At 41.8% G+C, this 27467-nt stretch overlaps 1 protein-coding gene across 2 annotated transcripts in view; it reads right to left on the reverse strand.

Annotated features, from left to right (window-relative positions):
* Positions 1–27467, reverse strand: part of STK4 (serine/threonine kinase 4) — a 46455-nt gene that overhangs the window by 18212 nt on the left and 776 nt on the right. The window contains exons 2-11 of one of the 2 annotated variants that reach the window (XM_039563405.1): positions 25509–25589; positions 24526–24654; positions 22539–22653; positions 21844–22008; positions 21281–21448; positions 20583–20720; positions 19801–19929; positions 19321–19374; positions 17361–17547; positions 4973–5130 (exon numbers count right to left, since the gene is read on the reverse strand). In XM_039563405.1, the coding sequence (XP_039419339.1) occupies positions 4973–5130; positions 17361–17547; positions 19321–19374; positions 19801–19929; positions 20583–20720; positions 21281–21448; positions 21844–22008; positions 22539–22653; positions 24526–24654; positions 25509–25589 (1324 nt within the window). The remainder of the gene's footprint in view (positions 1–4972; positions 5131–17360; positions 17548–19320; positions 19375–19800; positions 19930–20582; positions 20721–21280; positions 21449–21843; positions 22009–22538; positions 22654–24525; positions 24655–25508; positions 25590–27467) is intronic. The other variant, XM_039563406.1, reaches the window with a different exon arrangement.

The following is a 27467-nucleotide window of genomic DNA, read 5'->3' on the forward strand; positions in this document are numbered from 1 at the left end:
TCCCACTAGCTTGGTGAGCCAGCATCCAACTCCTACAGCTCCAGTTCCAAGGAGCCCTGGGCAGGACCCAGGGTAAGCAAACAGAACAGAGGCCACAGTAAGTGGTGTACAGACACTTTTGAAATGAAGATGTCTTGTTTCAACACTGGTCTATTTTAAGGAGCACGTTCCACAGAGAAGTCACACATGGACAGCAAGCCCTGGCCTGAGCACTTTGGAAGCAACAGGTCAAACAAGTGGAAAGAGATCTATAGGTGGGGGAAGAGCTGGGTGTGATCCCACAACTCCTGCAACTCAGTGAAGCTCTTGCTCTGCCCATCCCTGACAGGCAGATCGTGGAGACCAGAACTGTTGCTTGTACCTGGGGGTTCTGCCAGTGTAGCCCTGACAAAAGTGGCAGCTGATGAGCTCTTGCATTCTTCCTCCCCGTTAGAGGCAATTACCACCTCCTCCTCATCCTTCTTTATTTTGCCCTGGAAAAATTTCATAAGCCACAGCTCTATTGCTTGCAGGACAGCCTTCCCCAGCAGTAGAGAAACAGATGACACTGTGCACTGAGAAGTGATGAAGTCTGCTTTGGAATCCAGGGAAATCACAGCAATCTTTCCTGTCCAAAGAAATTCCCATCAGCAGCCAGTGAGACACTGCTCAGAGGGAGCTAAAAAGTTGAGCTAATGCAGGGAATGGCATTCACAGCATGGAAACACAGAGCTGAAACACAGGTTCCCTCCCAGCAGACTGAAGGGTGGTAGCACTGTGACCAAAGGCCACGGCAACAGCCACCTTCCACAGAAATCTGAGAAACTGGCCATGCCCACTTCTTCCACTTCTGCAAAGCCTGACATTCTCAAGGGTGTATGTCAGTTTTATTTTTCTAAGGACAGAAGCTCTGCTCCGAAGTGTTTCTGCTTCAGTGAGAGAACCTGTGAATACAGATCCTCAGCTCCTCTTCATTAACCCAAGGAGAGAGAAGGATGGACCCATATCAAGGCTGTTGATAATTTCAGGAATGGGAAAGGTCTGACTCACCAAGACCTTGCAGATGCAAGCAAATCAAGGTTTTCCCAAAAGAAGCAGCATACTTCTTAGGAAAGAGACATAAGCCTTGATTCTGGTTGTTATCTTCCTTCCCAGTGCTGAGGCAGCAGGATGGAGATTACCAGCGCAGAAAACGATGAGGTCCTGCAGGGGAATGGCACTGCCTGCCTTCAACAGCCCAGCTCCCTCCTGCTGCTGTTCCAGAGCAGCACAGAGAGCAGCTACAGACAGTGTAAAGGTGTCTGTACCAATTCAGCTCTCGACAGGCAGCCTTACACAGGCAAGCATGCTTGGCAGATACACAGATGCTGGAATGAAAAAAAGCCTTGGAGCAAACAGCTCCAACTCTGTGAAGACTTCACGTCCTGTGGTACTCTTGCCCTAATCTCTGTTAAAAGTTCATGTCCTACTTGACTTGACATTCAAAATGAGCCCACAGGATAGCAAAACTTCACTGATAAATGAAAAAGTTATGACCCAGAATTACAGCAAAACCTAAGCTCAACACTACAGGTATTAAAATAACCCAGCAGTCACATCATGATGGCAAAACTTGAGACTGTCTAGGGCTCAACTGCCACTGATTTTTGCCTGTGGAACCACACTCATGAAATAAAATTGAAAAGGTTTCAGTGTTGTCACAGCTCCCATAAGCCAGGAGTGGCTGGCACCTGCTAATTTGCTAACAAAACAGGCTTTCAATAAAAGGATTACTGATGTAATACAAAACATTCATGACTGGCTGATCCACAAATACGTGCTACCATAGGTTCGGCAACACTGAGAGCCTTTCAAGCAGAATAAAAACACGTGGTTCTACTTTAGCCACAAGTGATACTAGAATACTGACCTGCTCACAGCAGTTAGAAGGCTTTTAAAATAGGGATAAGTAAAGGGTTTGTTGTGTCTAAGGGCAGGAAACACTACACAACTAATTTTCTTACATGTTGCAGTACTACTGAAAGATTAAAGTGAAAAAATGTAGGACATTGTCTAAACAAATCTTCTAGCATTATTAAGTCTGTGCAACAGCATGTGACTAATGTTCACAGGCAAAATTAAATTCAACTACAAAAATTTTGAGATCTGATTATGGCAATTAGGAATTATCCATACAGTGCAGCCTGCCCATTATCAGTCTACCCCTGCAGCAGTCTCCTGTTAGAGTTTGTTACATTCTTCCTAAAAGCAAGAATTTTTGCCCATAATTAGTATTTTTTTCCCCACATTAAATAAATCATAATGTTGTTGAAAACATTGTTTGCAGTCAATCAAGGCTTAAAAGATCCTTGTTCAAACGTGAGAGGAGATAAACGTTAACAGCATCAGGCCCTGACTAATCATTTAATAACAACTTCTACTTCAGAATTCCAAGGCTGGAAATACTTTTCTGGAAATACTCTGGACTAATGCCATCTCTGACCACCACCAGAACACAGCCAGAGCATCTCATTCAGGAGGAATGGAGTTCATTACCTTTCAGAACAGGATCTCTGGGTTCTCAGCTCTGCAGTGGATGGGGTTGACTCAATCTAACTCTCATCTAATGTGACATTGCCATTGTGATATAAATAGTGTCTTATTTGCCTGCTTCAGAAGAACAATGTTAGTCAAGAAAAGGTCAAATGGTTTTGCCATGGGGAAAAAAAGAGCAAAAATCTTTTGTAATTTAATACTGCCTTTTTTTTTTTTTTTGAAGACAGGAGACTCCAGGTGTTAGTCACACAGGAGGGCGAGGAATACAGAAGAGAAGAGAAGAGAAGGCATATTTATCTAGTCTGCAGTAGCAGAAAGCAATAATATTTCAATCACTTCTTAAGGCCCAGAGGAACTAATATTTACCCTGCATCTCACTGATCTCATCTCTACTTGGAATGCTGCAACCTCTGTAGAAAAAGGCTCCTCAAACCTGCCTACTTTGACAATGCAGAAGTTATAGCTGCAGGCAGGTCTAGGACAGATGTACTGGATACAACTGATGAACGCCTTTTTTTCCTCATTCCACAGTGCTTATTATGTTGACACAGTCAATTAATAAATCATTAATAAACATGACTTTTACCCATAGATAGCCATCAATCAATCAATCAATTTTTAGCCAAATGGGAAAAATACACGATTTTAAGTCTTTGAGTACATTATACAACATGAGCTTGCTACTAACCCTCAGATAAGGGCTATACAAACACCCACATTATTTATTAAGGCTGCTTTCAAGTAATTTTCTCATCCTACAGAAAAGAAGAGTAGCTCTGTTCCAAAATTTATATGCAAGGCAGGCTGGTACATTCATACACCACTGAACTAGAGAAACACATAGAGCTGGGAAGTGAAAATTTCTACAAATTAATTCACAAAGGTGACCGAAAGGCCAATTTATTGCTCGCTTCTGTTGCTTCCAGCACACTGGGAATGTGTGCACATGGCAGTACTGCAGTACTAATGGAAATCAGTAAACAGGGTCACACGTGTCACAAGAGTTGCTTTCCACATTCTAAAAACATTTGTGGGTCCTGCTTGCTGGAAAGGCAGCGACCTTTGCTTTTGTTGCCTGTGCTGGCTGGGTGTACCCTGCACCTACAGCTCCCAGTGTGCCCAGGGGAGCACATCCCACTCAGAGGAAATACACTGCTAAACGTGTTATCAACCAAATTAGAAACTAAAATAATTACAGCAAATTTCCCCCTGGGCCATCCTCTGCAGACTACAGAAGACTCCAAAGATACTCTGAAGCAGCCCATCTCTCCTGGGAAATGCCACACGTTGAAAAACAATTGTTTATCATTCAATTAAGGTACAGCATGAGGTGAATGAGATAAATGAAGTATCTGACTCAACTGGAATTGTGTGTTGGGCCCAGGCCCTGTGAGACACAGGCAGCCTGTGGGTTATTTTTGCACAAAACGTGTTTATGCAGTGGCTTTATGCCTTGAGACCAAAGAGAACGTAGCGCAAAGGGCTACGAGGGAGGGAATGCAGGAGGTCCCCTCAGCTATTCTTTGCAGCCTGAATAAGAAAATAAGAGAAGCAGGAGCAAAGACAACAAAATAACAGCAGTAAATCTATACAACCTATAGAAAGAGAATGAAAAGCTCCAGCTGTTATTCCAGCCTTGAAGGGAGGCATCTCCTCGAGCTGTGAATGGCAGAGGGATTTTGCTGTGCACACTTTGTGGAGTGAATATCACCAGCTACTGCCAGAGAGACAACCTGAACCGTGGGCAGCATGAACAGGCAGTGAAAGGGCACACAGCGCTACAGGAGCTTGCAGTGAAAGATCACTGAAGAAAAATGAGGAGGGAACAATGTTCAGCCTCTTCTGGCTTTTTGAAATAAAACATGAAATTTTACATCCTCACACACACACAGAAAAATAAATCAAATTTATGAATAATAGCTCTTTCTTTGAACTTCTGAAAAGTTCCTGAAAATTCTGAGCATGTCAGCCTTAGTGAGGAAGAATGGAAATAAGGATTTGAAAAGAAAAATGAAGACAAGCTTAATGTTTATATAATAAAAACAAAACCCAGTGCCAAAGCTTGAGAAAAACAAGGAAATTCAATGGTTCTAACACTGTTCTTTGTCAAACACTACACGTTGAGGACTTGCATTTTCCAACTGCCGTCTGGATTTTTTTTTTTTTTAATTTTTAAATGCATAATGGGGAACCAAAGCAAGACACTTTATACCTTCATGTCCTCAGGCTTTTTTGTTCCTTTGTTTGCTTTTAAACAAGGAACGTTTACAGATAATGACTGGCTATGATTACTGGGAAATACATAAAGAAAACGAGTTTTTCAAAATGCCCCATCCAAATGCATTAGCAAACCTCCTTAAGTTTCCATTAGTCTGTCAAAACAAGAAATAATCTCATGGCAGCTGACTGAAATTCTTAAAGATTGTCACATTGATTGAATTTCAAAGTATAGACTTACAAATTCGTAGTCTCCATCCTGTGGTACTTTCCAATCAGATGAATTTTTTGTCTGGCCAGACACATTCTTCCCAAAGCTATTGATTTGATTCTCCTTCTCCTTCTGTTCAAAGTATTCAAGGAATGATGGTCTGGCTGGCTGCATCGTTTCATCCCTCCCTGGAAATATTAAAAATAATAAAACAATAGTTGTTTTGAAAAATACAGTTTCGGTTATACAGCCCTACATCATGCCCAAAAGTGATTTTATTTCTTTTAGCACACACTAAATCACATAGTACTGCTAAAGTACTTGCTAAAATACTATTTTTCAGCAGCTTTTCCATCATAAAACTGACTGCACAGTGAGAAAAGTGGAGAAGGAAAGCTTAAAGCCCACCACGGAAGTGATTACAATGCTGGAGGCCTCGGCCTCTAGACCTGCAATCCATCCCTGACAGCACACTCCATGTAACCAGCTGCATGCACTGAATGCCAGAACTGAACAGCTGCAGCCGAGACAGGCTGGGATTTTTCATCCCAGCCAGGTTCCATGCACTGCAAAATAAGCAAGCTTCAAAAATAAACAGTGCTGTTTTACAAGCAGAAACTCACCTTTATATTTGTGATCAGAACAGCACAGAAATGAGGCTTTCAGACCACAAACACCTTACAAATACCACACAATTTGCCTTGGGTAGAAGTGGTCAAGTTTCTATATTGTTTGAGTAGAAAAGCTTATTTAGCTTGCAAAACTTCTTTTTACTTCTTTTTATAAATAGTCAGTAGATGTTCAAGTTTACTGCCCCAGTTTTCTTTTTGTAAATTAGTTCTTCTGAACCGACTTTCTTAGTGGAAGAAAGGCTGAGATTTAGACTCAAACAAGCCAGATACATAGATTAACCATTCAATTCTAGGCTAAAATTAAGAAACTTGGGGTAATAAGAAACGGGAGGTGGCTTCATTTGCAGGGTGATGACAGCACAATAAGGAAGGAAGTGATGAAATATGAGAGGATGGAAATGCTGATTCCTAACACAGACAGCAAAAAAAGCCAACACAGGAAGAAAACATGAAATTTAACTTCACAGCAAGTCAAGGGCACAAGGCTTCCAGCATCTCCAAGGCAAGATTTCCTCAGTAGTGCAACAAGTCCAGCACCAGACGGTGCCCAGGCTCTGCACACTTAAACTGGCCTGTCCTGAGCTACAGCACAGCCAATTCCTTGAGAAGAGTCCCAGTCCAAACGAAGAGGCAGGCTTGTACAGCAAACATGCTTTAACAGGGCTGCAGCACAGGACCATGAGAGCTGCAGATGCAGCTCACAGCTTAATGCCACTGCACTGCTCTTGATGATGAAATGCTCCCCCAAAACCTGTAAGCATCCTGGAAGCAAGCACTGGAACTTACTAAATGGTTTTGTTCTGTAACACAAGGTTCTCTAGAATAAGTTACTCATACTTGGAACATATGTTTTAGGTGATGCAGAAACCATAATTTTCAGAAAGCAGGATGAGGACTGGAGTTAACAGCAAATGGCATCAGAACAGCCTAAGTCTGGACTGCGGAAATAAGCTCAGTGCTGAATGCCATACGTTTGAAATAAATATAATCTGTCAGGCAGGCAACCAACCAAGAGTTTAGAGCTTCAAGCACGCACACAGGGGATGTCCTGTGATGGGTTGGCAGGGTCTGTGTAATGCAGAGACTCTCCCACAAGAGTCTGTACAGAAGGCAAGCTGTCACAAAACAGTCCTCTCTAAGGACACTCAGCAGAGCTTTCCTCTTGAAAAAATATTAGCTGCTCTGGAAACTCATTAGGATTTAATCACAGAATATTATTCTTGCATATAAAACTGCCAGCCAGTGATCCAGAACTTCACTGGCAGAGTCTGCATGATCTTCAGAGAAGTGGATGAATTCCTTGGTCAGCTACAAGATACTCCAGGAAATTATTTGTCTATACTCATGTTAAATACAGAACAAATTTCTACAAAGTATGAGAAATCTTGGCAGGATATTTGGGTTGTGATGCTAAGAGAAGTGTGATTCTGCACAGCCCTAAATGTCATGATGCATTTTGAAAAAGCCCTGCATTGTTCTGTCTCTCCAGGGCCAGCTAAAAGCTCAAGCATGAACTGAAGTGCTGATACTTTTGCACCATGATAACTGGAGCAAAGACAAATTATTATACCCCTGGCAGTAGTTCCCCTTTTTAAAAAAACAAAACTAAAAATCTCATCATACATAATTAGATCAAGAAAGACACCTTCAGACCAGCAGCGTGAAGGTCAGGCAGGGAACACGTCTGTGAACTGGAGAACAGATTTGCTGTTGGGAATAATTACTGAAATACAATCACAATCCAATTACTGCTGAGTGATAAAACATTTATTTAGAATGAAGTAAACACACCCCTTGTACTCTGCTGCAGCTCAGCCTGCTTGAAGCAGGAGGTAAGTTGTTACGGACAATCATGGCAATGTTTAACACCAACTAATTTTGTAGAAAGAGAGGAATTCATAACTAGCCAGGCTAATCTATACACAGCTCACTGACAGCCAGCCTGGGTCTCAGTAATTCAGCCTTCCTAGGGGGAAAAAAAGAAGAAAATCTACATCATGTTTGTATTCTGTTTTGAAGATTACTGTTTGCAGCACAGGAGACTGTAAAAGCAAATGTTTCACTCCAGTGACATTGGCTTATTCAGTTCTTTTCTATTTACTTTTTAAAAAACTGTTCACTCAAAACAGAGCTTCATTCTGAGTGTCAGTTAAAATAATCATGCTCATTTCCTCACATCTTGTGTTTTACCAAGAACTGCAGTATTTGCACTTGGCAGAAGAGATTTGCAGAGTCCCACCTCTCGAGTGTGCCCAGGTCCCTCTGGATGGCATCCCTTCCCTCCAGCATGTCAACCGCACCACACAGCTCAGTGTTGTCAGTGATAAAAGGAAGAACAGGGAAAATTAAGTACCTATAGAAGATTTTCTTGCTGCCCTTGATGTCCCTGGCCATATTTAATTCTATCAGGGTTTTAGCTTTCCTGACCTGACCCGTGGCTCGGACAATCTCTTTGTATTTCTCCCAGGCTACCTGTCCTTGCTTCTACCCTCTGTACGCTTCCTTTTTGTGGCTGAGTTTGTCCAGGAGTCCCTTGTTCATCCATGCAGGCCTCATGGCACTTTTGCCTGACTTTCCCTTTGTCAGGATGCATCGCTCCTGAGCTTGGAGGAAGTTAGCCTTGGATATGAACCAGCTTTTTTGGGCCCCTTTTCCCTCCACAACTTTATCCCATGACACTCTACCAAGCTTATTCCTGAAGAGGCCAAAATCTGCTCTCCTGAAGTGCAGGACAATGAACTTTTTGTGTGACCTCCTCACTCTCCCAGTGAGAGGATGAGGGGAACTGAACTGCAGCAAAGGGTGACTTGGCTGAACACAAGGAAGAAAGTTTCACAACAGGGATGGTTGTGCAACAGAATGGGACTGGAGTGACTTTGCAAGGCCTTGAGCAACCAGATCTGACATTGTAGTTGTCCCATTCCAGGGACAATTCCACACAGGGCATCAGACTGATGAGTGCCAGAGCTCCCTGCCCACCCAAGTGCTTTTGTGGCACACACTCTTCACAGCCACCATCAGACCCCTCTAACCCTGCAGTCACCTCAGGCCTTGCAAACACAAGCAACACTTAGTCATCAATTTAAGTACATTTAGTCATCAATTTAAGTACATTTAGTCACCAATTTAAGTACATTTAGTCACCAACTTAAGTACATTTCCACTCATCAACATATAACACTGCATCTTAGCGTTCCTTTGTTTTTTAGCTGATATAAAGCAGAGATTGCTAACTGACAAAGAAAATGGGGGAAAAAAACCAGGGTAATATAAAAGGAGAAGTAACTGTGATGCCAATCTAAGATATCTGAAATTTTAGTTGCTGCTATGATCTCTGTAGGGGTGTGGATGCAGCAAGACCGACAGAAATGCTCCCAGAGACAGAAAGACATTACACCACATCAATTATCATCCCAGCACAACTGAATTTCTTTTCGTCAGTCTTAGCACTTAACAGCAGTGTCATCTTTCCAAAGATGACCTGCTATTAATTCAACACAAGAGCCACACTACTATATCTTTAAAATTTTGATAACAGGCAGCCAAAGACAAAAATCGATCCCTGCTATTTGCAGAAGCAGATGCTGCTGAGAGATGACACCGCACCAAACGTGTCTGTGCCAAAAAGCATTTAACTTCCTAATTTTATAGGGTTAGGCTAAAAGATGAACATAGACAGAAAGTGAGATCACAACTGTGGTAGAGAAGAACCTTTTATGAGAAGGTCACCCTGTGGTGACAAGAAGGGCTTCACTGTTGCATCTATTTTGGAATCTAAAGAGTTGCTTATGAAGATGAGCCATGAGAGCTCCCTGGAGCCATTAAAGGTCTATCATTTAGATACACAGTCATCTTTTAGGAGCTATATTAATTACACAAATGGAACACCACAGCTCTGCTGGGGCTGGTCCAACTGACTGCAGAATTGCAGGTTCAGAGTGGCTGTGCAGAGCCACAGGCACTGGGAGGGCTGCTCCAAGCTCAGCCTGCGTCCTGTGAAGAGGAGAAGCCCCCCATGGAAAACTCAAGGGTGTTGCCTGGTTTTAAAGTCATGTTTAAAAAGTGTAATAATATCAGTACTGTTGTGTCTGAGGACAGAAAAAGGGGTGAAACTAGGAGGTCCAAAGGTAGAGAATGCTGTAAGTTGGGCACAACAAATACACCTGTGAACTTTGAATTCTGTGGTATCCTTCAGCACTGGAAAGCCATGCCCAACTGCACAGGGTCGTATGCAAGCTGGGACACTCCCTCTCCAAGCATAAACAGCCCAAACAAGACAAAAGACAACTGACAGGTACAGACAGGGCTCTGCAAGAAGCCAGCACTGGATCCTCTCCCCTGCCAGGCTACAGCAAGGGCAAGGTGCAAGGAAAAAACCGAACAATCTGCTCCTTTCCAAAAATGTCACCTGTCTGAATAGCTGAGGAAATGGAACAGGTCAGTCTTAGGGGCTGACTGCAGCATACAGAGCACCTCACATGGAGAAAAAGATGACAAAGAAGGTGTGGACAGCCTCCAAGTCATTTGCATTTCCATATGATGCTGCAGAGAAAGGAGAATGATAAAGAAGAAACAGCCCAGTCAATCAAACCAGCAAGACATTTACTTTTCATTCCCAGCAGCAAAGAATATCCATGAAACCAGATCATTTGCTATCATCTAGCCCCAGAAATCAAAAGACTCATTTCGTTGATTTTGTCAAATTAGCTCTCACAATTGAAAATTTTCAGAAGCTCACAAGCTTCAAAGGATGCTTTCAAAAAGAAAGGGAGATTTACAAAGTCCTTCTATCTATCTGAACAGGCTTGCTGAGCAATGAAACTAAAATTTCTGCTTTTCTCTAAAATTATTCTTCTCTACTCAAACTTGACATCAGAAGAATCCTTGTTTTATTATTCTTTCCTCTTGAAAGGGATTGCTAAGGTCTACCTAGGGTGAATATTCTGGAGTTACAAAGCTTGCCATGAGAGGGACAGTAAGATAACCTCAGGAACACATTTTTTGTGCACTTCACTCAAGCCAGTTCATACAGTTAATACTTAAATACCTGTTCTTGAAGTCACAATGATCAGATTCCTCCCCATACCACAAAAACTGGAGCTGGAGTTATGGCTGGGAACAGTCAGGAGATAATGCTACAAATTAATTTACTATGAACCTGACATAAATCAACAACAATGAAGCAACCAATTACTACATTAGGGATTTTGAACTAGAATGTGATCCTTGGTACATGTATGTGTATTTGTCAAAAATTCAGAGGCTGCAATCTCTACAAAGCCTTAGTCCTCACTAGCCTCAGTAAGCTGCTGCTGCTTTATATTCAATTATGTAACTTTAAGACTGAAAATACATATTTAGGATGCACAAAAAAGTGCCTGATGGTCATGTGTAAGCAATGCTTCATTAATATTAAATTTCAAATGGAACTGCAGTTTTATTTGCTTCGGGCTATTTTTTAGAGATCACAGATGAACTTTAGCAGCTGGACAGCATAATTTGTACAGTCTGAAGAGGACTGAGTCATTTTAAGCAGCAGAGCAGAGAGATGTCAAATTATTCAACCAGAGCAAAAATTGCTCCATCATTAATAAGTTCATCCCATGGCAAGAGGAGCTGAAATTTCCTCATATTAAAAGCAGAACACGTAACACTTTTTATCTCTTTATGAGGACAAATCTCCCCATAATTATGGCCTATCTCAAATTAAATCAAAGCAAAACACTCCCAACAGGTTCTGCTATTAATAAGAAACTCCTAAATGAACATAAGAATCAACCTAAATCTCTTAATGAATAAGGTGTGAAAGACATCTAAGGAGAAGAGCATCAACACACCCAAAGCTGTAACATTTCTAGTGAGAACCCTTCCAAAAATAGGGGAGGAAATCCTCACAGTAATTGAAGGTGCTTAAGACCAGGCTACCTCCTCTTATATCTCTTTTGCTTTAAATCTCAGACATGATTATAAATATAGAGCAGCTTTCTTCCTCCATCACAGATTTTCAGTGGACACCTCATGTCTTTCACCTCATTAGCTTGAATTGCTAATTTAGTCCAGCAGCCACAGCATGTGACAGGCAGGGAGATGTGAAGGTGCATTGAGAAAGAAGTGAACATTTCCTATTCTGCATCCTCTGGCTCAGCTCCTGATAAATCTAAATGAGAAACAACCTCATCAGCAGGGATGTAGTCTTCACATCCAGCACCTGTGGGTAACAGCTCAGGCTCCCCAGATGGCACAGAACCAAGTAAGCACTTCCCAACTCCCTTTCTATTCATAAGCCAGAAACTCATTTGCTTATCTAGAGAGAACAGAAAACAACACTGCAATGAACATTTCTTTCCCCCAAAGCTTGAAAATCTGCTGGTAAAAATAAATTTGGTTTTGAACTTCTGCAATGAAGGAATTTAAGAGTTTACACTTTTTCTTATTCCTACTCAGGAGTAAGGCTTTCTCCAGGGTTTATTTTGATCCAGTAGGGAGTGAGTTTATTCTTAGAAGAGACAGGTAGGCTCCAGTTTGCCTGGATGTGCAAATGCACGAACGTGCATGGGACAGAGATGTACTTACTTAGTGATTTACTACTACTCTGTCTCTTGGTTGAGTGTCCTGAAGCACACTGCCTCTTGTACAGTGCTCAGGACCCTGTTAGCCACACCTCCCATCTTCTCCAAGAAAAATGTTTCTGTCCAGGAAAAAAATAAAAAATCCCCTACTTTCTATCCCCCACCATACCAAATACAGGAGTGCTCAACAATAAGTTGCTAACACCAGCAAAAGTAACTCTATTGAACACACACATCCTTTCTCCAATTTCAGTATCACTGAAAATATAAACAGATAATTAACTTTGTCTTAGCATTGAAGCTTTGTCAAATATGCAGGACAGCCAAAGGTGGACAAGCATCCCACTTGGATCCTGGACTTAACTCCTCTTCATGCTTCAGCCCGCACAGAGCCACTATTTCAATTACTAGGGCCAGTGTAGGAAAGGAAGGAAAGGAAAAACAGAACACACAACAAAAACTCTACAACAAAATGACAGCACACACAACTCCTCCCATCCCTCAGAAATGCTGTCTGCACGTTCACACAGCTTCATACTCCTACACAAATTTTACTGGCCACTGCTTATGTCAAGCTTGCCAGCAAGGCTGCTATTCGAGGTCAAAAAGCAACAGGAACACCTCTCTGTGAAGATTTGTATTCTCCACACCCCAAGAGTGGCAGCAGGATGATTCTTACAGTTCGAGAACAATTTAATCAATGTAGGAGTTTGTATAAGCAGCATGTTATTTAAATGCATAATGCTGAGAGTGTTTTATGGTTCAATTATGGCTAAATGGACCAATTTGCTTTAAACACAGAACTGTACCACTGGACATTAATAACACTAAGTAGTGGGAAGCTGCTGCAAAGAGCTATTATTGTCTATGGAGAAAACCAGAGGCAAAACAAGCACCTTTGGCCAGTATCTTTGACGCACACATGATGTAAATCCTGACAGGACATGGAGTTACTCTCCACAGTAGCTGCATGAGCAATTTGGATAACGTGCCACTGCACTTTTCTGGACAGATGATGATATCATCTATGGCTACCTCAGCTATACCCCAGTAATACTTTAGTCAATTACAATATTAATGCAATCACATAATCCTTCTGCCACCCATACTCATTCTGCTGCTCACGCTGCAGCTTTTACAGTCATTGCTTTACGTGAAAAATCTCAGGTTAATTCATGGGGAAGAAACGTTTCCCGAGCCTTGGCAGAAACATTTCTCTGGCTTAGGTTTAAGTGTCACCCACTGGATGTCTCACACAGCCACCAAGATGACAAGCTTACTCTGAATCATTTTTCAAATAGGAAATTGCCAAGTTTGCATCTTAGCTCATTTAATTTGCTAATGAAGCCCAATTCCCCCTCAAAAGGGGAAATACTTTTTTAAAATTACACAACCATGCTTAGCAGTGTGGGCATGGTAAAAGCACAACAACCCCCTAACTGTGTAAGAACAAAGCCTGAATTTTTTTATTTTAAACACTTACAAACTCTAAAGAATTTTTACCAGCACATTACATGACCAAGGTAGAGACAACAGTGCTATTAAAGCTTCTGGTCTACCCCTGCACCACACACTGTACTGAGTGTGTGCCACACGAACAAAAAACCCACACCCACAATCCCTCCCCTGTCTCCAGGTTCCTCATTCATCTCAACCCAAAGACCAGACAGCCCAACTCACACTACTGCTGGCAGTTCTGCACTCTCCAATATAATTCACCAATTATTTGATGTTTAAACAAGCAAGATGTATTTTAACAGAGAAAATAGGGCAGACTCTAGTACCAGACAAACTAGATCCAATTTCACTTGGATCTGATCATATTGCAGTGCTCAAGGAAGGCAACATTATTATAAAATTATGTTCCACTCTTTAAATCAAAGAGACAAATTCATGCCAAGATTCCACTATCTAAACAAATACAGCAAGTAAAGCAGAAAAAGGAAGAGTAAAAGCATGAAGAGTAAAAAATGCTGCCCTGTTTACTAGCACTATATATTCTCTCATAGAAAAATTAAAAAAGGACACTTCCAGACATATTAACAGCTCAAAAGTTATTCCAGCTCTCGAGCACAATGGAAATGTCTGTCATTACAAATCATTGCTCATCTATAGTTCTCCAGCTACATTTAAAGTTTTCCTGGAATAGTTTAACTGCAATCCATAAGTAATCTTTCAGCAATCGATTTAGAAGTAAAATGTGTCGCAGCACAATTTAGAATCTGCGGTCTCAGGCAATCACTTGAGTGCTTTCAGAATGTGTAACAGAATGTCACAGTGACATTTTTAATGCTGCCTGACTATTTATATTGAGTGCCCAGAATAAAGCCAAGCAAATGAAAGATTTTAAGCAAATACAATTACAGCTCAATTGACCGCAAAACAAAACTTCCCCTACAATGTAAAATACTGGAATTTAAGATTCCTCTGAGCCTAAGAAGTCACAAATTGATTTATGCAACAATCACTTTCAAGTCTACTGGAAGTTGTTTGCACTTTCAAGGCTACTGCAAGTTGTATGCTAGAGATTTCTAAGACAATCTTATCTATAAAACATTGAAACATGATGCTTTAAACACTTTTGACATTAAAAAGAAATACAACCAAACAAAAAACTAGTTAAGACACAGATTTTTTTTTTTTTTTAATTAGAAAGAAGGGCTAGAACACAACTGCAGAAACCTGCAGTTAAGAAGCCCAGGACGCCTAGGGAAGCTGTAATGCCATGTAAAAAAAACCCAGAAGTTTTTTATTGACTTAAAAATAGGTTCTATTGTGAGTCATAACACAAACTGCCAAAAAAATATATAGATGTCTTTAAAAATACGAATCAATGAAACTCCTTCAAACTCTGTTATTCCCCAACAGCATTATTACATTTATATTTAAGATTACAAAAAACCACTTGCTCCAGAGGGTTCTGCAGCAGGCTGATGAGCTTTAGGGCTAAATCCATTTAACTGAATGTTATGAATATGTAAATGGCAAGCTGAAAAACTGAGCTGCAGGCAATTCTCATGAGGGGGAAGCTGCTCAGAGGCACTGCCTAGCATCCCCCCCAAAAAACTGGGAACTGCTCTATGCAGCAGCCAGTATTTCAGAGCTACACTACCAAGCAAGGAGGAGAAAAAGGTGTTAAGGAAGTATTATTTTCATTAACATCAGATTTGCTGGAATGAAGCTACAAGCAGTCAAAATGCAGCATAGCCTGCAGCAGAGAGTGGGCTCACTGGGCATCCCTGTGTGAAGCCCACGGGCATGGAAGTGGTCCCTGTGTCAGCCACCACCTGCAGCCAGGACCTCCAAATGCCTCCTCCAGCCCCTCTGCCACACCCCCAGCTGAGAACACCTTGCACAGCAGCAGCTGAAGAACACGGGAGTTTTTAAAAAGCCTGAAGGAGGGTTTAAGATAAGAACTCCCCTTTCCAGTCACGGAGATGTCGAGTGTCGGAGCTTGTTGTGGAGCTCCCTCTTGAGGGTGGAGACTGCCCTGTGCTAAAGGCACCGCTGCATCCTCATAACTCGTTCTGCTCAAAACCAGAGCGTGCCCTTACAAAAGAGATACTATCAAAGGCATCTCCTCGAGCCTCTGAACACCACTTCACAGGCAGCACGAGGTGCTTTTGAGTTACAAGCAATGCAGTCTTAAAAAGATAGTGAGAAGATAAGCACATGTCAAACACGGAAGATAAACTCAAGAGGTGCTTCACTTACACAGTGCTGGCAGTGCAGGAGCACCAGACAGCAAAACCTCTTGTATTGTGAGCCATGAAATGGAACAGTACACACTGATGATGAGAAACTATCACTGCTGTCTGCTCGTAAAGAAACTGCAGCTTCACCAGGTTTATTTAATACTGTTGAAATGTCCCTTTCTTTGGATGACATTTTAGCTACTCTAAGCATCCATCCATCTCCTTGCTAGATCGACCTTGTTCCACCCCACCATCGTCTTTGTCGCCCCAAGCTGCTACACGGACTGACACCTCTGGGTTTTGATGTCCTGAGTCATGTTTATCAAAGCTTGGAAAAATCTTTAAAGGGATTCTGCTGAAATTTCACTCTCAAACCCAGCATCGTTCCACAAGCTTCAAAGGGCCCTGACAGGGAAGAAGGTTTCAACACAGAAATTCCTGAGGAAAGGATTTTTCCAAACTCCTGTGAAGAATAGCTAAAGGCTCAATATCAGATGGCCAAGGAAGTCTTTGGAAGCAGTGCCAAAGCCAAAAGAATAAGGCTTGCGTGTGATGGTCATATTTGAGTACTGCTGAGCCCCCAGTCAGCACTTTCCCCAGTCCTTGAGCAAACAAACATTCAGGCTGGCCAGTTGAGTCATCCTGACTACCTCTGCCTCAGAACTGTGAGGTTAAGAAACCAGTGGGAACAGATTTCTATGAGAATCCATAATTCAGAAAAGATTCCTCTTCTTGAAGTCATACTTTTTCAGGAAGGCTTTCCCTGCCATTTCTTTAATCAAAGAAACATTTTCAACCCTTTTCCAGCTCAAGCTGTAAGGTCGTCCACAGACTACCAGTCACATAATTCTAAATCTTACATTCTCTGACAAGGATTGTAGCTTCAGTAAGCTTTCCTCTTTTAGGGCAGAATGGATTTCAACTTGCATGTCTGAAACAGCAACAGAGCTCATTCGGTCGCCCTCAGTGATTACAGTAACACTAAAGAAACACACCAGTCTAGAGAGATGCCAACCCCTCCCACTGCGTGTCCTGCTGTGGTTGAAGCCTGCAAGATATTTGTCATTTCATAAATCTGGCTCTTCACTGGATACATCAATCCTAAAACAGACTTACTGCTTTCAGATGCCAGGTTACAGCCACATCATCATCTAAAGCAACACACATTTTGTGATCAACCCTTTGTTAGAGTCCCCCTCTACATTCTGTGTAAAAATACAGAACCAGCAAAAAAGAACTGACACAAAAAAAGATTACTAGCTAGAATCAGATCTTATTTGATTAACGCAAAAGCCTGTGGAAATTGTGCACATCAGCTAGACCACGTGCATGACTACAAAGCATGGCTTGAAAGTTGGACCTAGAAAGGTTTCTCTGCTGCCAGAGGGCACTGACCTAAGAGTTTTGGCTCCCTACAACCAAAAGACACAATAATCTACCAAAAACATCAAAGCAGGTTGGGAATACATATCATAGCCCACACGAAGATTTAATATTCTAGAAGTCAGAGATGTTTTCTTACTTTTCATGGTGCCCTCCTCCTCTTCCTCCTCTGTGTTGATGACCATTGTGCCCAGCTGGGACTCCAGGGTGCCATCGTGTTCTATCATGGTGTTGGCTCCATCACTCATGGTGTTCACAGCTCTGATTGTGCCAGTTTCATCTCCACTCGCCCGTACCATGGTACCCGAATCCGTCTCATCCTCCTCCTGTTCAAACATGCCACAAATACAGGTTTTACTGGTGGTGAAGTCCCATGAAGAATGTCTGTATTGAAGGACACTGGCAAGTCACACTAATTCAGAGATTTTTCCAGACACACACAGAAGCAACATTTGGTTTATGCACTTTGTTCTCTCCCTGTCATCTCCAAACAGGTAATGAAAACTAATGAGTACTTTTCTGCCAGCATGATAAATAATAAAACAGATAAATAATCAGCAGAGACTTCTCAGTGCAAGTTGTATCTCATTTCTGAGCTGGTGAAGTGTCCGTAAGAGTAGATTAGAACGCTCAATCAGTCGTTAGTGTTTCTATTCACGCTGGCAGTTCTGAGAGCTGACCCTAACCCACTGTCTCCAGTGGTCCAGCTCACTGAGGAGTCACCAGTTACTTGACACCACCAGGTCTAAGTCTGGAGAGTATGTGGCACATGGAAAGAAACCCCCCTCATCCTACTTTTTTTCTATTTTTAACCTTTAGGCAATTTTACTCGTTATAAACCTCAGTAGCACTGAAGAAAAATGAACTGCATTTGCAAACCTTTAAAAAGGATTCAAATAAATTATCAAGGTTTGGTAACTTTTTTCAATGAAAATTACTTTTTATCTTTCCATTTGTTGAAAGGGACTAATAATAGAAATTGGAATTCCTGCTGCCAAGGCTTAAGAGACTGCCTGTAGGAAAATATAACCTCTTCAAACCAGTTATGGCAGAACAACTTCCTGGCAGAGAGTTACGTTAGCCAAAGGTGGCAGTTTCATCAGGTGGTGTGTGCTTCATTAAGTGTGTATTGTGACTAGGATTTCATGGAGAACAGGGTCAAGATTCCCACAATCCATTTGGTTTCTTGGAAATGTGGACCAGCTATGCAACTGCATGAACTGAAGCCCTTTCTAGGTTTACAGTAGATGAGATGCTCATGTTTGGTTCTCAGAATGTCTGACCATGGCCTTACTGATCTGTGTTAGAGGGAAAACACACAGCTATTGCACATCAAGCTGTAGTACTCCATCTCAATGTCATGGAAAGAGAGAATTCACCTCTCCACATTCTAGTGCTCCAAGTGTTTTACCTGTTGTGTCAAGAGTGTCTGTAAAATTTACTTCCCAACCTCAAAACCAATAGCAAGAGAGGAGAAAATCACACAAGATGTTAATAGAGAAAAAGTAATTTTGTGTGGAGTTGAGTGGGTGAGAGGAAGTAATAAATTTGTTAGCTACATATCATTTAACAAAGGACTACATCAGAAGTTTCCATAGCACTTGGGAAGTATTTGGGAAACTTTTCTGCTAGCAGACACGGAGTAGAGAAGCTTCAGGAAAACACACACACCGACAGAGAGGACTCGACTCCACTACACAGACATCACCTCTCAGCATTGTGACCCCAGATCAGTCAGAAATGAAGAAGGGATGACAAAGACAAAACTCAGGGTAGGGACAGTACTCATAGAATTGACATCATGGCAACATGACCAATAAAGTTACTTCCACACTGAATAAATATCCAGTCCTAGACTGCAAAACCAGATGCACAATGTGTTCAGCACAGATGCCATGGACCATGCTGTTCAAGTGTCACCCCTGAAGAGGGCTGGCACACAAGGCCTTGTGTTGCCCATTTCATTTATTCAGGCTGAAGCAGGCAGAGGCTCAAAAACCAGCTTTCAACATGCTTCCCAAATTCACATGCTGTAACCACTGAAACAAAGAGCCGAACCGAAATTCACAGCAAGTCCTGAACACTTCCCGTGCCCTCACCTCAGGCTTCTGACGGTTGCTCTTGTGTAGAAGAAAGTTTCTATAAGGGATGTTCTAAAGCACAACAGTAAAACAACACAACAGACTTGTATCACAGAACATCAGAGATGATATTATTATTCCAAACGAGGAGAGCAGTCTACAATGAAAAAATTCTCACTACTGCATAAATAATTTAATCCAACTGGGAAAATGTTACCAAGTCTTCTGCATGCGGTACTTTGTAGGCCTGCTCAACCCCAGCTCTCAAGCTACATTATAAGGTGAACAGTACCCCACACATGCCATCTGTCCCACTCAAATACAGCTTGAGCAGGGACCAAACATCGGGTTATCCAGTCATAAAATAGAAAACTCCAGAACTAAGTCAAATCCACTGGCAATTGGACAAAATATTGCAAAAACAAAACCCAAAGCAGTTAAGCCTTATGAAAGGAGCAAGAGTTTGGACTTTGCACATTGTTGCTATTAAATACTCACTGAATTTTCTTCATCCTCTTGATCGAGTTCACGCTGTTGTGCCTCTTGGCGTTTCAGCTTGATGTCCATTGCTTCATTAATTAGGTCCCGCAGAATTGATACTCCTTTGGCACTTTTAACAAATGGATGCTGAGAAATATTTTAAAAACAGATAAGCATTGCATCCAAAGCAGGATATAACAGTAAAACACTGTTACTATGGCCTACTTCAAATAGAATTACAATTTAACTCGAAACATTACTAAAATAAAGATCCAGTTCTTCTGTTTGGCACAGGAAGGAGGCCTTCCACCCTCCAAACAAGAGCAGGCTCCAAGGGCACTACTGATGTGAGACTTTGGGCTCATTCCCCTCCCACAACTTCACTTACTTCTCTCCTTAGCTTAGCTGTCAAGAACCAATTACACAGACCATTACCATGTCTGGAACATTCTGAGCAACCACTTACATTTAGCCTGCCCTGTTTAGTGTTCTAAGAGACAGTTTCTTGGCAGTGCTGGTGGGAATTTGAAAGTAAAACAACAAATCCAAACCAAACAAAACCAGCAAACCAACAACAAACTCCAAAAGCCAAAACAACCCAGAGAAGACAAAGGAAGTTGAAGTCAGACTGGTTCTTAGAGAAGAACTGAAAAGTTGAAGTTGAGCGTGAGATTTTTAAAATGAGTTATTAAAAAGTAAAATCTGTAATAAGCAGGAGTAGCAAGAAATGAAACCAACATCTCAAGAGCCACACAGCACGGCCTCCCCCAGAGCTCATGTTCTCCTAAGAAAAGGCAGACCTGCAGCAGCTGTGTTGCAGTGGCTCGCTGCTCCGGGCTCTTCACAAGACACTGCTTCACAAAGTCTGTAAAATTGTCCGACCAGAGCTCTGGTTTCCGGAATGTTGGAGGCGGATTGGTAGGAATCATGAAAATTGCCTGAAAGCAGAATATTCCAGATTTCCACAACAAAGCTTAAAACCAACAATTCAATATAAATACACACAAATACACGCTGATACTAAAGAAGAGTGGACTTTTCAAGGTGCTGCCTGTGAGGAGTTTGTGACAGTATTACACACAAATCTGCTCACAGGGATCAAGTAGCAAGAAAACAGACTTTTCTCACTAGGTGCTCACACCTGGCTGAGCCATTATGTGCCCCAAAACCTGTGAATTTGACATTTTAAGTCTTTAAAATTTGTGCTTGCATTTAAAAAAAAAAAAAAAATCCACTTTGGATAATCCAGCTGAAAATATGTTTCTTCACATCCAACACAGAGCTATGTCTTAACAGACGACGACTGTGATTTTTTTTATTCCCATGCAGATTCTTCTTGACAAAGACCTGTTTTTCATTTAATCAACAGTACAAAGAACTGACAGGAAACAACTTGTCCTATACATTAAAAGCAAGATTGCATGCTGATATGTGATCCAGCCAGCTATGATAGCAAACCTTTTCCACAGAGCAAGACATTTAAGGCCACAGTCCTTACCCTCATGGGATGAATATCTGCATATGGTGGCTTTCCTTCAGCCATTTCTATTGCAGTGATTCCCAGGGACCAGATGTCTGCAACACAATTATATCCAATTTCCTGAATCACTTCTGGAGCCATCCAGAATGGGGTCCCTATGACTGTGTTCCGCTTTGCCATGGTGTCCTGAGGAGAGAAGCATAAAGATCCAGACAACGGCAACTGTATTAGCCAAAAACAGTCATTAATGAATTATCACCCTAATTATCCTGCATGCATGCAGATTATTAGACTCAACAAGACTAGAATATGGAATGCTGCAAAGAAGAATTAAAATGTGCTCACAGAACTCAAAAGTATCCTAAAAAAAGCAGCAAATGCTATTGCAAACCATTATTTAGTTGTAACAGCTTCCACAGAGGAAGATTTGCTCTAATCTGCTGCTGGTTTAGCATCTCATGTTGATGCAAAGTGCTAAAAATCAGCTACGAACAATTTCTCAATCTCCACAATCCCATCACACTCACGCACAGGTTAAAAAGATAAACTGAAATGTACAAAACCACCCTGCTTTTACTTACTGTAAGCTGTCCTGCCACACCAAAATCAGCAAGTTTAGCATGTCCCTCTGTATTTAGCAATATATTTCCAGCTTTGATGTCCCTGTGTATTTTCCTCATAAAATGCAGGTACTCGAGTCCTTTCAGTGTTGACTGCACTATTGTAGCAATTTCTTCCTCTGTGAGCTGAAGAAGAGAAGAGTTACTGCCAACATATCAGTGGCTGAGACACAGCACTTTTGTGCTTTGGTCTGTATTTTACTGAGATTCACTAATTGCCACTTAATTGCCTTCACTAAAGGTTGCCATACCAATGGGAAATGAGTGACTTACAGCATTATGTAGCATAATTAGATGACAAACAGCATACATATAAACACTCACAATATTTCACATACCATAGTCCTCTCTCGGCTAGAAATTCTTATCCTGCAATAACCAAAGCAAGGCAAAGTAGGGTCTTACTTGGAATCAGCCTGGGTTTTCAGGAAAGCCAACACCCCAAAACCTTCTCCACCAATTAAACTATCCAGGTAATCAAAATGCAATGTAATCAGCTTTCTCATTTTCAGAGGAACAAAGCACCTGTCTCTCAAGTTATGGCCAATGGTTGTGTCAGGCACTGAACACCGAGAATTATGCCCTAACTACTCAGCTTCCTTGAGCTGCTGGACACCCATGCTCCCATCCATACACCCAAAGGAGAAAGGACGTACAGTTTTATTTCGTAACCGAATAATGTCAGACACAGATCCAGCACCACAGTATTCCATGACTATCCACAGGTCTGTGTTCTTAAAATAGCTGCCATAGTATTTCACCACGTGAGGACTAGGAAAAAAGAAGGAAAAAACAAAGGGTCAAACACCAGTAACCAGCATCACTGAAAAGGCACAATACACTGCAGAGACCCTAAGTATGTTTTAGAAACTCAGTGTTGAAGCGCCACTGAAAGCGTGACCAAAAGTATTCCAGAACACCCTGAATTCTGCACAGGGCTTCCACGGTCCTGCCAAGCCTGTTCCCACAGCAGGGCTCATATGACCTGCCAGTAAGTCACTCCAGGGAGCTAAACTGTCCGACAAATCCCACGGAAACAAGGAGCGATTAGCCTTCAGTCTGGTTCAGCTCCCTGAACCAGGTTACAACAGGGTCAGTGCTGGGGCAGGACAAGGGAATGGGAAACAGGCCACAGGAATCCCTGGTAAAGCTGCTGCAGAGCATTTGCAACTAAAGGGAAACACTAAATAAAGTCCACGATTTGCTGGAAAATAGCTATCACACTCATTAAAATGAATGTTCTCCCACTATCACATGAACCTACTTGTCTCTACAGTTTAGTCCTGGATATACTTTAGGATCTCACTACAACCTAGGACTCTCTCAGTCAGCTATCTAGCTGCCCAAAAAGCAAACAACCTAGTTAAGTTACACTGGTGAGAAAAACCACGTGTCCTCTGGAAGGGGTAAAGCAGAAACTAACAGGAAGACTGTCCCTGATTTGATGGGAATGGAGCTAAGGAACAAAACCATGTTTAATCTATTCTCTGCTGAACATCTTCTAATGAAAAACTCTAAAACTAGCAAGGCAGTCACACTGCACAGTGCCCCTTAATGCTTGCACAGAAAGTGTGATGCTCCAGGGATTCACTCCCTCTGCTGTTCACAACTGTAAGGTCTCACTTCAGGCCTTACAATACTAACACTTAATTTTAGAGACACCTAGCAATGCATTTCAAGTTACAGTAAGATTTACAGTTACAATAAGATTTTTCAGGAACAATTTCTTTTCAAGGTACACTCTGCTGCCTGCCCCTAAGTCATCTTCATTTAAATACAGTGAGAGTGGAATGCAAGAGAGTGACTGGGACTACAGCTGCTCACGTAATTTATTTCAAATGGCTTTCCATGCAGGAATTCCTTCAAAGTAGTGTTTCCTAAGGCCAGATTCATAATACCAGAAGAAATGAGTGTATTTTAAACCTTCAGCCTTGGATACACTTTGTGGGTAGGTCTTTCCTACACACAAGCTCTTCACTGCCTAAGTCACTGCAGCATCTTTTCCCATAAAAACATGCAGAGAGGGGGACAACCATCAGCCCACAGAGCTGCCAGCAGGTCATTCTGGGGATGCTCAGATCAGCAGACAGCTTGTACTGCAGCAGAGCCTGCACAGGCAGAACAGGACCAGGAAGGACAGTCCTGCCACCCGAGCAGGTGACAGCACGGAGGTTGTGCACATGCAAGAGCAGTCATGCATTAGTGGCTCTCATCCACGTGCCCTTTAAAAAAGAAACAAAAAAACCTCCTTCTAACAGTTTTCTATGCCTTGCTGGGAAGCCACCACCCCTGTGGACACGGGAGCTGCTGCTCAGCACACAATCAAGTTACCACTGTTCAAGAAGCCCGGGCAGAACGGCAGCGGCTGCTCACACGCTTGGCTCTCAGCTGGCAGCAAGTGCAGGGTTACTCCACTCAGCTTAGTGCTCTCTCTTGCTGCAAGCTACCTTTTGTTGTCTTACCTTTGCACTACCCAAATGGTCAGCTAACATGACTCAGTTGATAGGAGGTAACTTGATTGTACACGTCCGGCCTTTTAAAAAACATTTAAGGCAACATGATGGCTTTTATTTGATTAAATGCCAGGTCACAGGGGATACTTGTCCTTGCATCCCAATAAAGGGTTTTGCAGCACACACTTACCTATCACATTGCTGCATTATGGATATTTCCTTTATGATCTCTTGCAGGTCAGATTCCACAGGAACTTGTTTAATTGCAACAACTTGACCTGTTTCTTTATGGATGGCTTTGAACACACTGCCATAAGAACTAGAAAACAAAATATCAAACACTGAATATAGCAACATTAAAAATGCAAATGTTATGGCTTTGTTTTTTGCGAGTGTAACCATCACGTAAAACATGAACTATAATTTTATTAAAAATATTTTGCATTTTAATGTAAATAATCAGCCCACTAACTTCTAAGCACTGTAATACAAATAAGTCACCACGCTGAGGCAGTGAGGAAAGAGCACACCATCATTACACTGACCACAGCTTTGGAATGGCCTTTTGCACAAATTCAACAACTAAAATTCTCTTTTTCCAGCATAGAGTACAAGATGAGCATCAGTAAGAACTACAACTCTGTTCTGAGAGGTTTGCCTGCTCTTCTAAGATACTTTCATTCTTATTTCCAGCTTCTTTACTTACAGCAGCCAGGCAGATTTACAACTCAGTCTTTTCCAATGAACTGCTTAAGGCAGTGAACATGTCACTCCTGGAGTGTTCCCATGCTGCTCTGCCTCACCAAATGGCACAGTGTCACTGAAGTTCACTTCCACCAGGCAGATCTTCCACAGGAGGTACCAGGGATGAACTACAAAACCTCTTGAGTTCCCACAGAGCTCTACCAACTCCAGGCTGGCATTTTTCAACAACTTTCAGCTCCCTACTGCTGACCCATAACCTGCTATTTGGGTTAAGATATCACACTCTGGGGAAACAAATGTTTTATTCTGTTACTAACCAAACACTGCCACTATGTTAGTACATATCTTTCAGAAGTAGAACCATGACAATAGTGAAACATCAGAGTCCACTGAACACACCCCTGTTAGACAGATGTGTTCTCAGAGAAATGTACATTGGGCCAATGTACATTGGAACACAACACATACCCTTCTCCAAGCTTCTCCAGGACATCAAATACTTCTTCAGGTTGTTTGGTTAAACTGTCTTCATCTAACTTCTTCAGCTGCCTGCATGGTTAAGAAGAGAGAAATTACTACATTTAATTTCATGGCAGTTTTGGCTCTGCTGAAACAGAAGAGTAAATAGCACCACTTAAACACACAAAAGGTTTGGCATGAAGTAAATTGATTATGAAGTAACTTTACTTCACCTGACAAGATGACTGAATATTACCAGCATCCAATAGCAAAAAAAGGCTGGGAATTACAAAGAACAGAATGTAATCAGGCACACAGATCTACAGCTCCTCTTGGCAGAAATGAATTTCAGGCTCTCTGTGCTGGTGGTCACAACTCAGCATAGCAGAGTCTTGAAGCCATTGAACATACCTGCTAAATTTCAACATCTGGACTGGAAGCATACCTACTGAGGCCATAAAAAAAGGGAACATCATCTTCCCTGATGCCTAGAGTACATGTGGAATACATTTGTTGGGACGCAGGAGGCAATACTGATCTCACCTGCACATTTTTAACATCAAAACTTCAGATCTTAACTTCATGGGCCTGGACGTATACTAGGAAAATTCTATCGTGAAAAAGGAAACTGTATCTGACTCTCAGGATCTTAATTCCATCCCTGTTAAATGTATTGCTAATAAGAGTCAGCTGAAATAATTTCTAAGGAATAAAAACCTGCCATGTGCTGTGATTCTCCACGTGGCCCCCCCCTTCCTCCAGTACAGCTTTTAGGGAGATCCCGTACACAAAGTAACAAGCAGATCAATCATATTTGTTTGAGTCTACACTGGAGAGCTGTTCACCAAGCCTCCTGAAACAGCTAAGGACTACATAACAAAAAGGTCTGAAAACAGTATTTTATTGTCAGCGGTAAGAGTATCCAACAGTCCACAAACAAGCGCTCTTTCATTTTCACATCAACTAAAAAAAAATCTGAAACAACAATAAACAAAAACCAGCCAACAAAAAATCCCTCCATACTCCCCAAACCAGCTCACACAAGTTTTTTAAACACAGAAACTTAAGAATCTCAGCACTTTTAGCGCTCACTGGTGTTTAAAGTAAAACACACGTGGTTGCCTGCAACTGCAAGTTACTCCTGAAAGCTCTTACAGCTGCTGCTACAGATCAGGACTCCAGTCACAGGAATACTAATTTTTATACTAAATATGTAACTTTTTTCCCCCCAATTTCTTCAGAAACAGAGTGAAAAACCATTCACTGATCCCTGGCTATTATGTTTATGTACAAAAGCCACACGGGAGGAGCAGCTCGTGCATGGAGCACATACAATGGCTTCCTGAAGCAGAGGAAACATTATATAGAAGCAGACTCAGGAAGTGGTGAAATACTGAAAGTAGCTGCTAGCTTCCCTGCTCACATAAGCATTAAAAAGAATTTACGTGTCCTTGTGAAAACAGAGGGGGAAGAAGGTGTGGGAAAAGGAGAAAAAAAAGTAATACATGCACCAGAAACCACATAAGCCCCCATTTCCAAGGAGCCCAAAAAGTGGCGACGCAAGAGGCAGACACTTCTTGTTGAAGTTGAGGCCTAAATTCTACTAGGATAAAAGGAAAAAAAAAGGCTTTTCATACACCTAAACACAATAACCAGACAACTACTGTACTTGCAACAAACAGCCTACTTTCTACTATAGCCCAGGAGCCCCATTACTTTGAACTTGTCCTGTTCCATCGAGTGCACCCGCTGCTGTCTGACACACTCTGCCGTTCTGGATGTTTATACCACACAGATTAACAGCAACACAAACCCAATCTCACCTTTGTTGTTATTCAGATCTAATCGTAATCACCTGCCCCGTAAACACCGGCATAAGCAATTATAGAATAAAACCAAGCTTTTTTTCTTTTTTTTTAAACAGCATATACATCACTGTTGAACCAAACGGGCCAATGTCACTGGGGA

Source organism: Corvus cornix, chromosome 20, assembly GCF_000738735.6.
Source record: "Corvus cornix cornix isolate S_Up_H32 chromosome 20, ASM73873v5, whole genome shotgun sequence".
NCBI classification, from domain to species: Eukaryota; Metazoa; Chordata; class Aves; order Passeriformes; family Corvidae; genus Corvus; species Corvus cornix.